We start from the raw sequence: 14,841 nt of genomic DNA on the forward strand, positions 1-14,841 counted from the left end.
AGAGTGCTCTAAGGTCACTTAACATGGTGAGGAAACAGTGCATTGAAATCACACAAAACCAACCATTCTTCTAATCAAGGATATTGCCTTAGTATTCAGGTCACTCCTACGCTGTCAAATACAGTCAAGATTCTAGAACCCTGAAAGAGACTGACCTCTCCGACACTGATCAGGGGATCAGGAGGAGTCCTGGCTGATGCTGTTTTTTCATCTCTAGAGTTGAAATAGAAGATTTCCCAGAAGATCGTTGATTGGCAGTTTATGAGCCAACTGACCCACCACAACCAAATTAATCTTGCATATTATAAACCCTCAGAAACTAAATTTTAGTGCACATCCATCCCATGCATCTGGGCTAAGCCCTCAGCTGTACTCACCCCAGGAAAGGAGAGACTAACTGCACAAGCTCAGCCCGAGATATCACCTCCTGGTTAAAGATGACAAGACAGCGCAGGAAATTCTCATAGGCCTCTGCACTGCGCAGAGCCTTTCGAACCTTATGGAGACAACCAGAAGAGTGGTTAAGTGGGGAATAAGGAGATCCTGGATCAGTTTTAAATAATTAGGAAAATCTGAAGTTATCTGATAATACTAAGGAATTGTTAGTTTTTCAGATGTAATGATTACATTTGGAAAAAGGTTTTATTTTCAAAGGATACTTAATAAAATGCTTATGAAGTAGTATAACAGCTGGGACTTGTGTGCAAGTGGCTTGGGGGGATGACGAGACCAACATGACAGCAGCCCAGGGCCAGCACCAGCTGACTAGCAAGTGAGGGTCAGCCGACTGCTCTCTTACAATTTCACCTATGCCTAGAATTTTCCATAATAAAATGAGATTCAAAAGGAGATACGGAAGTACTGTATTTCCCTATGTATAAGACGCTCCCATGTATAAGACATACCTTAAATATAGGGCCGAAATTTTTTTGGGAAAAAATGTATTCGATAAAGTCACTGAACTCAAGTTTTATTCATCACAAAATTCATACAACTACTCAAGTACGAAAAAGCGGGAAATGCAATTAAAAAAATCTACAACCACTGTATAAGACACACCCAGTTTTTAGACCCCAAATTTTTCAGGAAAGTGTGCATCTTATACATGGGGAAATACAATAAGATATTTACCTTCTCATCTGCTTGATTCTCCAAACCAAAGTCAGAGTTACCCAAGCTTTTGTTTCCTCTCCTAACAGACATTTACAGCAAGAATCTTGTCAACACTATTTTCAAACTCAACTTATTTAATGATCTTTTTTTTTTTTTAGATGAAAGAAGGCGAAATAGAAAGACTCCCACAAGTGCCCTGACTGGGATCCACTGGGCAACCCTGTGTGGGGCAGATGCTCGCAAACAAGCTATCTTTTGGTGCCTGAGGCTAATGCATTTGGACCAACAGAGCCATCCTCAGTACCCAAGGCCGATGCTCAAACCAAGTGAGCCACTGGCTGCAGGAAAGGAAGAGGGAGAGAAGAACAGGGAGGGGGAGAGAAGCAGATGGTGGCTTCTTCTGTGTGTCCTGACTGGGAATCCAACCCGGAAGGTCCATATGCTGGGACAATGCTCTATTCACTGAGCAACCTGCTAGGGCGTAATCCTTCTAAATAAAATACTTGTGTACTTGGACCCAATCCTTTTCCTTCTTCCATTTATAATACACTCACAAAAGTTAGAGGATATTTCAAAATGAATATGAAGTGATTTAAAAAAAAGCACTTGAGGCCCTGGCCAGTTGGCTCAGCGGTAGAGCGTCGGCCTGGCGTGCGGGGGACCCGGGTTCGATTCCCGGCCAGGGCACATAGGAGAAGCACCCATTTGCTTCTACACCCCCACCCCCTCCTTCCTCTCTGTCTCTCTTCCCCTCCCACAGCCGAGGCTCCATTGGAGCAAAGATGGCCTGGGCGCTGGGGATGGCTCCTTGGCCTCTGCCCCAGGCACTAGAGTGGTTCTGGTCACGGCAGAGCGACACCCCGGAGGGGCAGAGCATCGCACCCTGGTGGGCGTGCCGGGTGGATCCCGGTCCGGCGCATGCGGGAGTCTGTCTGACTGTCTCTCCCCGTTTCCAGATTTATCTTAAAAAAAAAAAAAAAAAGCACTTGATTTTTTCTTTTATTAAACAAGAACATCAGAAAAGCAAACAAGTCAAAGAAAGTTGTTCAATTATGCAAATGAGATGCAAAACCAACTTTTATTTCACTGGTGAAAATACACTAAACAAAAAGGCTGAAAGTACTATAGTATCTGCATGTTCCCTTACCCCCTAATTTTTGTGAGCAGTATATTAAGTATTTTTAAATGTTTATTTTTTTAGATTTTATTTACTGAATTTCTTAAAGGGGGCAGAGGAGGGCAGGAAGCATCAACTCATAGCAGTTGCTTCTCCTACGTGCCTTGACGAGGCAAACCCAGGGTTTGAAAACAGTGACCTCAGCATTTTGGGTCGATGCTTTATCTACTGTGCCACCTAAGGTCAGGCAATACTGAGCATTTTAATATCCAAAAACCTTAAATGTTCAATGGTAGATAGCTAGATAAGCAAGCTGAAGTTTCAATTTCAGAAGCGGTTTATCAACAACCCCTTCTCTAGGCTCCCATGTATTTTCCATAACCATTAATCAGTAGACACTATATGAAATATGTACTTTCAAAGCCAGGGATGAAAGAACACTTTATTGTTGTACTATGCACCATATTTATTTTATTTTATTTTATTTTTTGTATTTTTCTGAAGTTGGAAACAGGGAGGCAGTCAGACAGACTCCCGCATGTGCCTGACCAGGATCCACCTGGCATGCCCACCAGGGGGCGATGCTCTGCCCATCTGGGGCATTGCTCTGTTGCAACCAGAACCATTCTAGCGCCTGAGGCAGAGGCCAAAGAGCCATCCTCAGCGCCCGGGTCAACTTTGCTCCAATGGAGCCCTGGCTGCGGGAGGGGAAGAGAGAGACAGAGAGGAAGGAGAGGGGGAGGGGTGGAGAAGCAGATGGGCGCTTCTCCTGTGTGCCCTGGCCGTAAATCAAACCTGGGACTCCTGCACGCCAGGCCGACGCTCTACCACTGAGCCAACCGGCAGGGCCCATATTTACTTACTTTTAATTTTTATTAGCTTTTAAATATACACAAAGTAGACAGAATAGTCTAATGAACCGCATGTACTCACCTAGCCTTAATGACCAATATATAGTGAATGTGGTTTCATCTATACTCATTTCTCCACTAATGAATTTTACAGTGAATTTCAGATATTTCATCTGATATACCTAATTCAGTATGCAACTCTATAAAAGTACTCAAAAAAAGAAAATACCATCACTCTTTAAAATTGGAGCTTATTTAGCCCCACCCTCACCCTTTCTTTGCCATTTTTTGGTTGTGACCTGGACTTCTATATCTCCCTTAAAAGCTGCAAGTGACCAGGCAGCTCTCAGAAATGATTCAAGTCAGAGCCAGGGACTTGACTATGTTGCAGAACAGCTCACACAGGCAAGCAGGCTAGAGAGAGATCAGGAGGCACCAATCATGGAGATGCTAAATCATTTGCCCTTTTGCAAAAACCACAAATTGCAAGACAGAATAAATCAGCAGCAGATCAACCCAAACTGGCTCCTGCCAGTGAAAAGTTTTGACAGTTGCCAACTACCCTGATGAAGTAGTTTGATAATTATCAAGTTGACTCCAAGGTTGAAGTCAGACACAGGAGAAAGGTCAAACCAACACACCCTAAAACATAGCTGACACCAGTGATCACCATCTCAGACTACTCACTAGAACCACATGGAGGAGCTTTGAGAGCCTACAGCTAAGTCAGAACCCTCAGGAACCTTGTATGTGATACAGCAAATAAGTCCTCAACAACTGGTGCACAAACAGTCCCCACTCCCCATTGTACAGAGCTGGACACCTGCTACAGGGAGCTCCAAACATCTTTCTAAGAGTGTTTAATGTCATCCATTTTGTTAAAGCTGTCTTCCATAGTGGAAAATGCTGCATTTTGCTGCAAATTACTTCACAAACCAAAGCAGACAATGTTACCAATTCTCTAGCTGTGCTAATCCAGTAGACTGAAAGGACCTACAACTTGTAAAGTATGTTAAACAGTAGAAAGTCTAAATCAGCTTGATGCCGATAGAGAAAATCCTGAGGATGGGGTTTTTTCTTTTGGCACTAATGGCCATTATTAAATCTAATTCTTTCATTTACTCACCTTATCAAAAAATAATGACTCGCTTCCTACACCATGCTTGCTGGCATCTGCCATAGAAGAATCCTTTACACTGAGTAGTTTGGGTTTCTTCTGCAAAACATGAAAAATACAAACATGTTAGGATTCAAAGGATGATCTAACCAGGCGGTGGCACAGTGGATAGAGCGTTGGACTGAGATAATGAGGACCAGGTTCATATTCCCAAGGTTGCTGGCTTGAGTGCGGGCTCATCCTACTTGAGCGTGGGATCATAGACATGACTCTATGGTTGCTAACTTGAGCCCAAAGGTCACTGGTTTGAACAAGGGGTCACTCACTCTGCTGGAGTCCCCCAGTCAAGGCAAAGATGAGAAAGTAATCAATGAACAACTAAAATGCTGCAATGAAGAACTGATGTTTTTCATCTCTCTCTCTCTTCCAGCCTGTCTGTCCCTATCTGTCCCTCCCTCCCTCTCACTAAAAAAAGATTCAAACAGTGGATTCCTCTGAGTATTACATATTTCCATGTATTCAACAGTTTCCTTATTAACCACTGATAATTATTTGCAGCAAATGAGGGCACTGTTGACACTGACTAGCTATACATATACCAGACTGCCATCTGTCCTCTATTTCAGTTTCCAGTCGTTATTTTCTGGAGATTCAGATCATTCTCCCCAAATATTCTCTTTACAAACAGTCACAGAATTAATATTCTCACTTTTTCCATGGGTCAAAGGTAGTTTTATTTGGAACCTAATGCCACTGCCCTATCTTCTTCACTGTGGAGGCAGAAGTCCTTGTTTATAGAAAGAGTTGGAGTAGACTGCTTAGAGTAGACAGAAATCCATCTTTAACCTTTAATTATAGTTCAATATAAAAACTCATAAAAGGAACAGTTTATCTATTTATTTTTCAGAGTCAGAGCGAGAGTCAGACAGAGGGATAGATAGGGACAGACAGACAGGAACGAAGAGAGATGAGAAGCATCAATCATCCGTTTTTCGTTGCGACATCTTAGTTGTTCTCATATTTGCCTTGACCGTGGGCCTTCAGCAGACCGAATAAAACCTCCTGCTCAAGTCAATGACCTTGGGTCCAAGCTGGTGAGCTTTGCTCAAACCAGATGAGCCCGTGCTCATGCTGGTGACCTCGGAGTCTCGAACCTGGATCCTCCAATCCCAGTCTGACGCTCTATCCACTGCGCCACCACCTGGTCAGGCCATAGTTTATTTTCTTAACAGAAAATAACTACCTTGTCAGCAACACCCACTCAGATCAATTTAAGACTGATCTCTCAAAGAGAACAAATAGGCCATGACATAACTGTCTGGCAAGAATTTACATTTAAAAAACCACATTGCGACTGTATGTGAAGAAACGCATAAACTCTGGGAGAAGCAGCTAGAGCGCTCTTCCTGAGGAGCCAGACGAACTGCTCATGCTGCCACAGCAGGAAGTAGGGAAGGAATTCTAACCCTCATGTAGTATTTTCACCTGTGGGTAAGCACAAGCGGGAGAAGACCAACTCACAAGTGGAGCAGATTTGCTGACTGATTCTTGCTACCCATATAAATACTTTTTACTAAAGTGAAAAAATAGAAAATATTACTATGTTCAACTTGCTCTCAAAGGAGAAACCATTACACACCAAAATATAGTCCTTCAAAAGTGTCAACAAGCCTAACCAGGCAATGGTGCAGTGGATAGAGCATCAGCCTGGGACGTAGAGGATCCAGGTTTGAAACCCCGAGGTGGCCACCTTGAGCGTGGGCTCACCTGGTTTGAGCAAGGGGTCATTCCATCTGCTGTAGCCCTCCAGACATTTCTTATTATTAGAAATTCCAGGCTCTGGCCAGTTTGCTCAGTGGATAGAGTGTTGGCCCAGCATATGGACATCGCAAGTTCGATTCCTAGTCGAGGCACACAGAGCTGCTTCTCTTCTCTTCCCTTCCCTCTCTCCCTCTCTCCCTCTTCCGAGCCAGTGGCTTGACTGGTTTGAGCATCAACTGCAGGTGCTGAGGATAGCTTGGTTGGGCTGAATATCAGCCTCAGGTGCTAAAAATAGCTCAGTTGATTCGGCCCTCGACAGGAGTTGCTAGGTGGATCCTGGTCGGGACACATGAGGAAGTCTGTCTTACTATCTCCCCTCCTCCCACTTAAAAAGAGAGAGAGAGAGGGAGAAAACAGAGAAATTTTAATAAAAATAAAAAGGGTAGAAGGGCTGAGGAAAAAGGAAAAAAGAAAATCTCAAAACAGCATGACTGCCTGACCAAGCAGTGGCACAGCGGATACAGCGTCGGACTGGGATGTGGAGGACCCAGGTTCAAGACCCCAAGGTCGCCTGCTTGAGCGCAGGCTCATCTGGTTTGAGCAAAGAGCTCACCAGCTTGGACCCAAGGTTGCTGCCTTGAGCAAGGGGTTACTTGGTCTGCTGAGGGCCTGCGGTCAAGGCACATATGAGAAAGCAATCAATGAACAACTAAGGTGTTGCAAGGAAAAACTGATGATTGATGCTTCTCATCTCTGTTTCTGTCTATCTGTCCCTATCTATCCCTCCCTCTGACTCTCAGTCCCTGTAAAAAAAAAAAAAAAAAAAAGCATATGACTTCAGTTGTTAGTGGTATTACACTCTTTACAGAGCCAGGTAAGAAGCTTAGCACTGAATTTTTGTGACATATGCCCTCACTCCCAATATCCAGGACCCAACTGTCCACATGCTTAGCTAAGACACACAACCCACCCTGGAGCACTGTCCACCAGAACTGCTCCTGAAGGTCAGGGAGCAGCCATTGCTTGCTCTCACCTTCACGGGAGGGGTGGCTCCCGTGCCGGAGTGCCTCCGGATCTGGCAGCCATTCTGGTTGGGCCTCTGCGGCTTGTTGTTCAGCTGTGGCTTCTTCACAGTGCCTCCATGGTCATTCCTCACGGAATCAACCTTCTCCGCAGTTGTTTTGCTTAAAAGCTAATTAAGACACATGAAAGAGTAATGCTCACCAAAGCAAGCCAGTATCATTTAGAAAAAAATGCCCTTCCGATGCCAGCTTACTTACTTATCTAAGAGAATAATTCTAAATAGGGTAATTCTTCTAAATAAAACTTACCACAGAACTGTTGGCATCTGGTAAAAACTGTCCGAACTCTGACAACAGATCTTCCTGATTTTTAAAAAGTCGAGCCACCTGGGCATATACCTCCTGCTCAGTCAGTGCTGGAGTGTAGTTTCCTCCAGCTTCCTTGGCATTTCGCTGCTCTTTCTGATAGATTGCAAACAGAAGGAGATGATACTGGAGGGAAACTGTTTTGGAGTCAGAAGTGCTACCGTTGCAACATGAGGTCCTGAGGGGCACAACTTTTATTTTGGATACTTACTTTTGCACATTTTTTTAGATGTCTAATAGGATAACTGTATGTTATCTACTTGGGCTGCATTTAAGAAAGGAGTCTATATTCTTAGCAACTGTTTTGACTGTAAGCTTTAAGTTGAGGAAGGAGTGGAAGACAGTGGCTGACAATTCCTTTAAAAACTAGGGCAGTTAATACGTGAATGCACAGGGGACCATGATCAACTGATAAAAAACAAAACATTAGAGAACTTTCTCCTGCTTCTATTGTAGGTTAAGTACACTACACACAAGTTACCCTCTAAACTTCCCACATAATAAGTGTTCATTTCACAGGGCAGTAACTTTAAAACTCCTGACTATCTTCTATAAGGTGATTAAAGTCAGGCAATCAAATGCTTTATAAATACTTATTACAGTTTCTAAGTGGTTCATTCCCAGTAAGAATTAGAGGACACAAATAATACTTATTCAACTTCATGGACTGGATGTCCTCAGAGGGCAACCTGGTTAAGGCAAGTTGGAAGGGCAGCTCTCTTACCTGGTATGTGTGCAAAATCTCCAGGAACGCTTTATAGATGTCTGGCTGGCCCTGGAACCTGTTCTTGATCTTATTAACATAGTTGATGGCATGATTAAACTCCACAGGCTGATTGTTCTGCAAGGATGGGGCCGTTCCCAACGAGATTGTCACTGGTGTATGAGGTTGGACAGGTGGAGAGCGTGGGGATGCATATGGTGGGAGTGGGGGGGTCTGCTGGCTGGCGGGAGTATGTGCTTGTAGTTGGGAAGGCTAAAAAGAAAAAAGTCTTTATTCTCCTCAGGAACACAGATGGTTTGACATAGGAAAGAAAGTCTGCACTAAAGAGAAACAAGGTGTCTGATTGACATATCCTTTATTCACTCTGGCCAGGCCAATTCAGCCCAACTGAAATCAACTGGGCAGGGGTAGAAAGTGTAGAGGGCTCATAATTTTAATACAAATATTTCAATCTCAAAATTCTAAGTACAGCCTAAAAAGTAGACACGGAATAATTTTTCATATGCAATTTTAAGTACACTAGCTCAAAAGTCACAAACTGAATAGAAAAAAACCCCTCATTCTATAAATACTTTTAGTGTCAAAAGAGACAACTCAATGTTATAGCAACTCCACATCAGTCTTCTACACAAATTTTGTCCCACAGAACTCTGAGATGATGGAGTCTTTATTTACACTGTCCTAGATGACGCCCACTAGCCATGAGGCTACTGAGTACTCAAAATAGAGCTGGTACAGCTGAAAGACTGAATTTTTATAAATTAAATTTAAATATCACCATATGTGGCTAGTGGTTACTCTATCAGACAGTGCAGTTCTAGACCAACTATCCCCATTATCATCTAGTTCTTCTGCTTGATATGACTTAACCTGGTAAATGGAGGAACTTCTATAAAATGAGGCCATGCAGGCAGTAGCATAATCTGATCATAATACAACCATTTCTGCCTGTGTTGTTGAAGTTCCTCTACACAAGCAAAGGTGCTGCCTACTGGGATGCTCCTAGGTCCAATAAGCAAGAAGTTGGGGACAGGAGTCTTTGGAGGTTGTTGACGTCTTATTTTAAACAGAGATCTAAACATGTGGTAAGTATGAACCATTTTACAGGATGGGACTCTGCACCTTTGCTGATGAAATCACTATATCATGTGTATTTAGTCTTATATAAAGGGGAAATGTCAAAGGAGGGTGCTTTCTAAGGATGCATTTTATGTGATGCAAAGTTTTCCAAGTGCTCACCTTGCTGACTTTGGCAGGTGGGGGCTGAGGAGCTGGCTGGGCAGGAGCTGGGGCTGACTGGGCTGAAGGCTGGGAAGGATGTTGGGGTGGTGGCTGAGGCTGGGGCTGGATACCATGGGTGGGAATCTGATGGACCTGGCCAGGAGTTGTCACATTCACCATGTCATTGGTTTGCACCTCAATCTTGTAGCCAGGGGGCAAAAAGGTATTGAAGCCCATGATCAGGTCTGGGTGGCCTTTAAACAGCTGGGACACTCGACTTATCACTCCTGGAGTGTCGATGCTGATAGAAAAGAAAACCAAACAAAATTAAAGTGACAAGCTTGAAAAACTCAGTAAGAAAAAAATTCACATTGCACTATGTTCTCTAAACAGATAAGCAGATAAAAATCAACCTGCGTATTACAAAATTAAGAATATACAAAGAAATCTGAAATTTCAAAGATAAATATTTATTTCATGTTCAAAGAGCTTGGTCACAATTTTGAACATTCTACATTCATGGTAACAGTTCTACAAGCAGACACTCAGTAAATATAAAGCTGCGATTCCTATCCAAGACCCAATCCATGACACAGCAGTATAAATCAGCATGTGTCTACAGTGCTGCAATCAGTTAGCAACTCTCATAATAGTGAACCATGCCAGAATATTAGTCTATCCTATATCAAAGAGCAAGTAACTTAATCATTACCAGTTTACTTCCTGGAGAAAATTTTAGTTAAGAAAAACTGCCTGACCAGGCGGTGGCACAGTGGATAGAGCATTGGACTGGAATGCAGAGGACCCAGGTTCAAAACCCCAAGGTCACTGGCTTGAGCGTGGGCTCCTCTGGTTTGAGCAAGGCTCCCCAGCTTGAGCCCAAGGTCGCTGGCTTGTGCAAGGGGTCACTTGCTCACTCACTCTGCTACAGCCCCCACACCCTGTCAAGGCACATATGAGAAATCAATCAATGAACAACTAAGGAACTGCAACAAAGAACTGATGCTTCTCATCTCTCTCCCTTCCTGTCTGTCATTCTGTCTAATCAATACATATATACTGCTCACAAAAATTAGGGGTTATTTCAAAATGAATATAAAGCAATAATAAAAAAAGAAGCATTTGATTTATTTTTTATTAAACAAGAACATCAGAAAAGCAAAGAAGTGCCTGACCAGGCAGTGGCGCAGTGGATAGAGTGTCAGACTGGGATGTGGAGGACCCAGGTTCGAGATCCCGAGGTCACCAGCTTGAACGCAGGCTCATCTGGCTTGAGTAAAAAGCTCACCAGCTTGGACCCAAGGTTGCTGCCTTGAGCAAGGGGTCACTACTCGGTCTGCTGAAGGCCCACGGTCAAGGCACATATAAGAAAGCAATCAATGAACAACTAAGGTGTTCAACAAAAAACTGATGATTGATGCTTCTCATCTCTCTCTGTTCCTGTCTGTCTGTCCCTGTCTATCCCTCTCTCTGACTCTCTGTCTGTCTCTGTTAAAAAAAAAAAGAAAAAAAGAAAAGAAGTCAAAGAAAGTTGATTATGCAAATGAGATGCAAACCCAACTTTTATTTACTGGTGAAAATACATTATACAAAAGGTTGAAAGTACAGGAGTATCTGCACCTTTCCTGATCCCTAATTGTGTGAGCAGTGTTAATTAAATCATGGCCCTGAAAATAAAACCCCCAAACTTCCATTATCTTTCAGGAGACAAAAATAAGCTATGTCCTCCTTTCAAAATTAACATTCCAAGCACAAAGCTTGAGTACCACCACATATATCTTTTACCTTTGTGATTTAAATTCCTTCATGATGTCAAGGAAATCATTGTAGACCTGAGGCTGACTACCAAACTGCAGCTTCACCTGGTCAAGATAGGAGAGTGCATCCTCCACCTGAGATAGGTTATAAAAAAGAAAATAAACCAGGAATTATAAAAACACAAATGACTTATGCCTAAGTAAAATTAACATAGTAAATGAAATAGAAACATATAGTAAATATACATTAAAGTATTAAAAATTACTATGCATACCAATAATAAAACTCAAGCTTCAAATAAAGATCAACTCAAAATCTGTAGCCTTGCGGCCCTGGCCAGTTGGCTCAGCGGTAGAGCATCGACCTGGCATGCGGGGGACCCGGGTTCGATTCCCGGCCAGGGCACATAGGAGAAGTGCCCATTTGCTTCTCCACCCCCACCCCTCCTTCCTCTCTGTCTCTCTCTTCCCCTCCCGCAGCCAAGGCTCCATTGGAGCAAAGATGGCCCGGGCGCTGGAGATGGCTCCTTGGCCTCTGCCCCAGGCGCTAGAGTGGCTCTGGTCTCGGCAGAGCGACACCCCGGAGGGGCAGAGCATCGCCCCCTGGTGGGCAGAGTGTCTCCCCTGGTGGGCATGCCAGGTGGATCCCGGTCGGGCGCATGCGGGAGTCTGTCTGACTGTCTCTCCCCGTTTCCAGCTTCAGAAAAATACAAAAAAAAAAAAAAAAAATCTGTAGCCTTGCTTTAGTTTTAGAGAGAATGATTACCGAAGAATACACAGTAATACCTCATTCACGAATTCATTTATTCATTTCACAAATACCCACTAAAGCTACTATATGCTATACCAGGCCCAACGAAGGGTCCTAAGGAATCAATGACAAGTAAGTCACAGTCCCTGCTCTAAAGATGTTCACTCACATCTAGCTAAAAAGCCTAACAAAGTGGGATAAGTGGGAAATCACTCAACACCCAGACAGCACATGAGAAGGACACAAAGGCTTCTCTTTTTTCAGGAAGTAACTATAAACTAAGTCCTAAAAATGAGTACAAGTCAGCACAAATGAAAACCTATGAAGAAAATCAGAGGAGACAGCATGGGCAAAACCCAGTACAGGACACCATCAGTGCGCATGGAAAATGGCTAACAGTTTGCTATGGCTAGAGGACTTGTGGTGAAGTGGAGGAATGGCAGCAGGAAGAGCAACAAGAAATGAGACAGAAGAGGAAACAGGACCTGACCCCAAAAGGCCTTTAAAACTTGTTAGAAAAGAATTCAGATTTTTATTATCTGCATTTTAGTGTATTTGAGTTGTTTACAGTGCTGAGACAAACTGTACAAGGGACAGACTGAAAGGAGGCAGGAAAACCAGTTATGCACTAAGGCTAACTCGCAAGTGAATAATCATGGCCTGAATTAAGAGTACTGACCAAGGGAACAGGGAGAACTGCAAAGATTCAAATGCTTTTTAGGACCCAGATATGACAGGTACTGGGGACTGACTGAATATGAAACATAAAAAAGAAGTACTCACTAAATTATAAATTATTTGGGCATTCACAAAGAGGAACAGTTTAAAGGGTGAAAAAGTTGATTCTGATTTACAACTGAATTTTAGTTACTCAAGAGATATCCATGGAAATTACCTACTAGGTGTTTCTTGTATACTCTGGGTTTATTTTAAATTATACAAAATATCAAGTTCAGGTAAGTCTCAAAAATAAACATCTGATTGATTTGATAAGCTCTACTCTTGCAATAAACATTGTAAAATAAAACATTTATGTTCAAGTAAACCATTAAATGACATTTCAAGAGTTGCCCAGCATGACCAGGCGGTGGCGCAGTGGATAGAGCGTCGGACTGGGATGCAGAAGACCCAGGTTCGAGACCCCGAGGTTGCCAGCTTGAGCGCGGGCTCATCTGGTTTGAGCAAAGCTCATCAGCTTGGACCCAAGGTCACTGGCTCAAGCAAGGGGTTACTCGGTCTGCTGAAGGCCCACGGTCAAGGCACATATGAGAAAGCAATCAGTGAACTAAGGTGTCGCAACGAAAAACTAATGAGATGCTTCTCATCTCTCTCTATTCCTGTCTGTCTGTCCCTATCTGTCCCTCTCTCTATGTAAAAAATAAATAAAGAGTTCCATTCAGCCATAGTCAAGGTGTTTCGGTGTTGCTAAAGCACAGATTATATACTTACACCCCCTTATTTGATGGTTGGTTTTTCTTTACAGATAACATGATTGTTTCTGTTGCAATTCAATAAACTATTTAATTCATATTCAGAACTTTCCATATTGAAATGTTTCATCAATAATAAGCTGATGGAACATAAAACTCACTGAGGTTACCAAAGGAACAAAGACTTTGGAAGATATTTTAAAGTTGCATTCACAATCATGGGACAAAGGAGGATTTGTTAAAAAGAAACAAACACCAAACAAAAGAAACAAACACACTCTAGTGTAATATAATTACTAGAGAGAGAAAAAGTGCAGAAACCTAAAAAGAAAAATGACATGTGATGTGTGCATGTTTGGAAGAAAAGGAACATGTCATAGGGAATTCCTATTGAAAAATTAGTTAGAAAATAACACTACTGAATGTTTTATCAAACCAGCTTGACACCCATATCATGAGATAGCCGCATGTGAAAATAGTGAGGAAATTCTCCCATTACCTACGCAGTGGTCGGCAAACTAATTAGTCAACAGAGCCAAATATCAACAGTACGATTGAAATTTCTTTTGAGAGCCAAAGTTTTCAGATTTAAACTACATAGGTAGGTACATTCCTTATCAAGCACATGGTATTTTGTGGAAGAGCCACATTCAAGGGGCCAAAAAGCCATATGTGGCTCGTGAGCTGCAGTTTGCCCACCAGGGGAAGATATAGTTCAAAAGCAAGTCTGCAGTTCTGGGAACAGCAACTTAAAAAACAACCACATGAACCATTTAGAAGCTACAATGTAAGCAGTGGGGAGACCTTCAGACTCTGCTGATGCATTTTCCTGGCTTCAACAGGTGTTTAATTGAAGTCCTTAACTTCCTGAAGTTCCTAATCTTATGGGGGTGGGGGGGACACAAAATATGTGCCAAATATCTATGTTGCTGTCATTCAATAAACATCTTAATCACACCAAGCAAACCTCAAATTATTCAAATCCTCCTGGTCATCAATATGCCAAAGACAAAACAGTGCACAGTGCTGATACTTGAAATAGCCTATGCCTTTTCACTGGACACTCCCTTATTGCAGAATAGAAACAGTTTACTGAAGTGGATTCTAATCTTGTAAAGCCTTTTAAGACTGATCAAAAATAGCAGGCAATGTGAGAAAATGGAAAGAAATTACATGAAGACACAAAAAGCACTTTACCTCTCCTCTTTGGAAATAAAATGCAACAAGTCACAGTGTTCAGGAATCACATTCAAGAGCTTGTAACTGAAAGAACAGAGTGAGAAGTCCTAACTTGACCCAATTCCAAAGCCCCTTCTTGCTTCCTTTATACTTTCTGTAAAACAGATAAAGCACAGTCTATGTCTACCTGAGTGAGGAAGGTAATAAGACAGGTCCTGTGCTTGAAAGAGCTGCCTGACAAAAGCTGTAATACCACGTATATAAGCTCTCTGGTAGGTAACATTAGGGATTACCCGCTGAATACAGTACTAATATGGAATTAAATCACATGAAACCAAATTTAAAAACAGTATTTTCAGGGCTTGGTGAAGTGTTAAATCTATAGCAAAATATATTTTGGTACAGACATCAACCTACAGGCAGGGAGTAAAA

The 14,841-nt window shown here is 42.5% G+C and overlaps 1 protein-coding gene across 7 annotated transcripts in view; it reads right to left on the reverse strand.

Annotated features, from left to right (window-relative positions):
* SIN3A (SIN3 transcription regulator family member A) overlaps positions 1 to 14,841 on the reverse strand; it is a 100,321-nt gene that overhangs the window by 39,787 nt on the left and 45,693 nt on the right. For all 7 annotated transcript variants that reach the window (XM_066278242.1, XM_066278243.1, XM_066278240.1 and 4 more), the window contains 7 exons: positions 11,078 to 11,184; positions 9,311 to 9,593; positions 8,072 to 8,323; positions 7,291 to 7,443; positions 6,993 to 7,151; positions 4,208 to 4,297; positions 378 to 496 (listed from right to left, as the gene is read on the reverse strand). In XM_066278242.1, the coding sequence (XP_066134339.1) occupies positions 378 to 496; positions 4,208 to 4,297; positions 6,993 to 7,151; positions 7,291 to 7,443; positions 8,072 to 8,323; positions 9,311 to 9,593; positions 11,078 to 11,184 (1,163 nt within the window). The remainder of the gene's footprint in view (positions 1 to 377; positions 497 to 4,207; positions 4,298 to 6,992; positions 7,152 to 7,290; positions 7,444 to 8,071; positions 8,324 to 9,310; positions 9,594 to 11,077; positions 11,185 to 14,841) is intronic.

The sequence above is a fragment of the Saccopteryx bilineata genome, chromosome 4 (assembly GCF_036850765.1).
Source record: "Saccopteryx bilineata isolate mSacBil1 chromosome 4, mSacBil1_pri_phased_curated, whole genome shotgun sequence".
NCBI classification, from domain to species: domain Eukaryota; kingdom Metazoa; phylum Chordata; class Mammalia; order Chiroptera; family Emballonuridae; genus Saccopteryx; species Saccopteryx bilineata.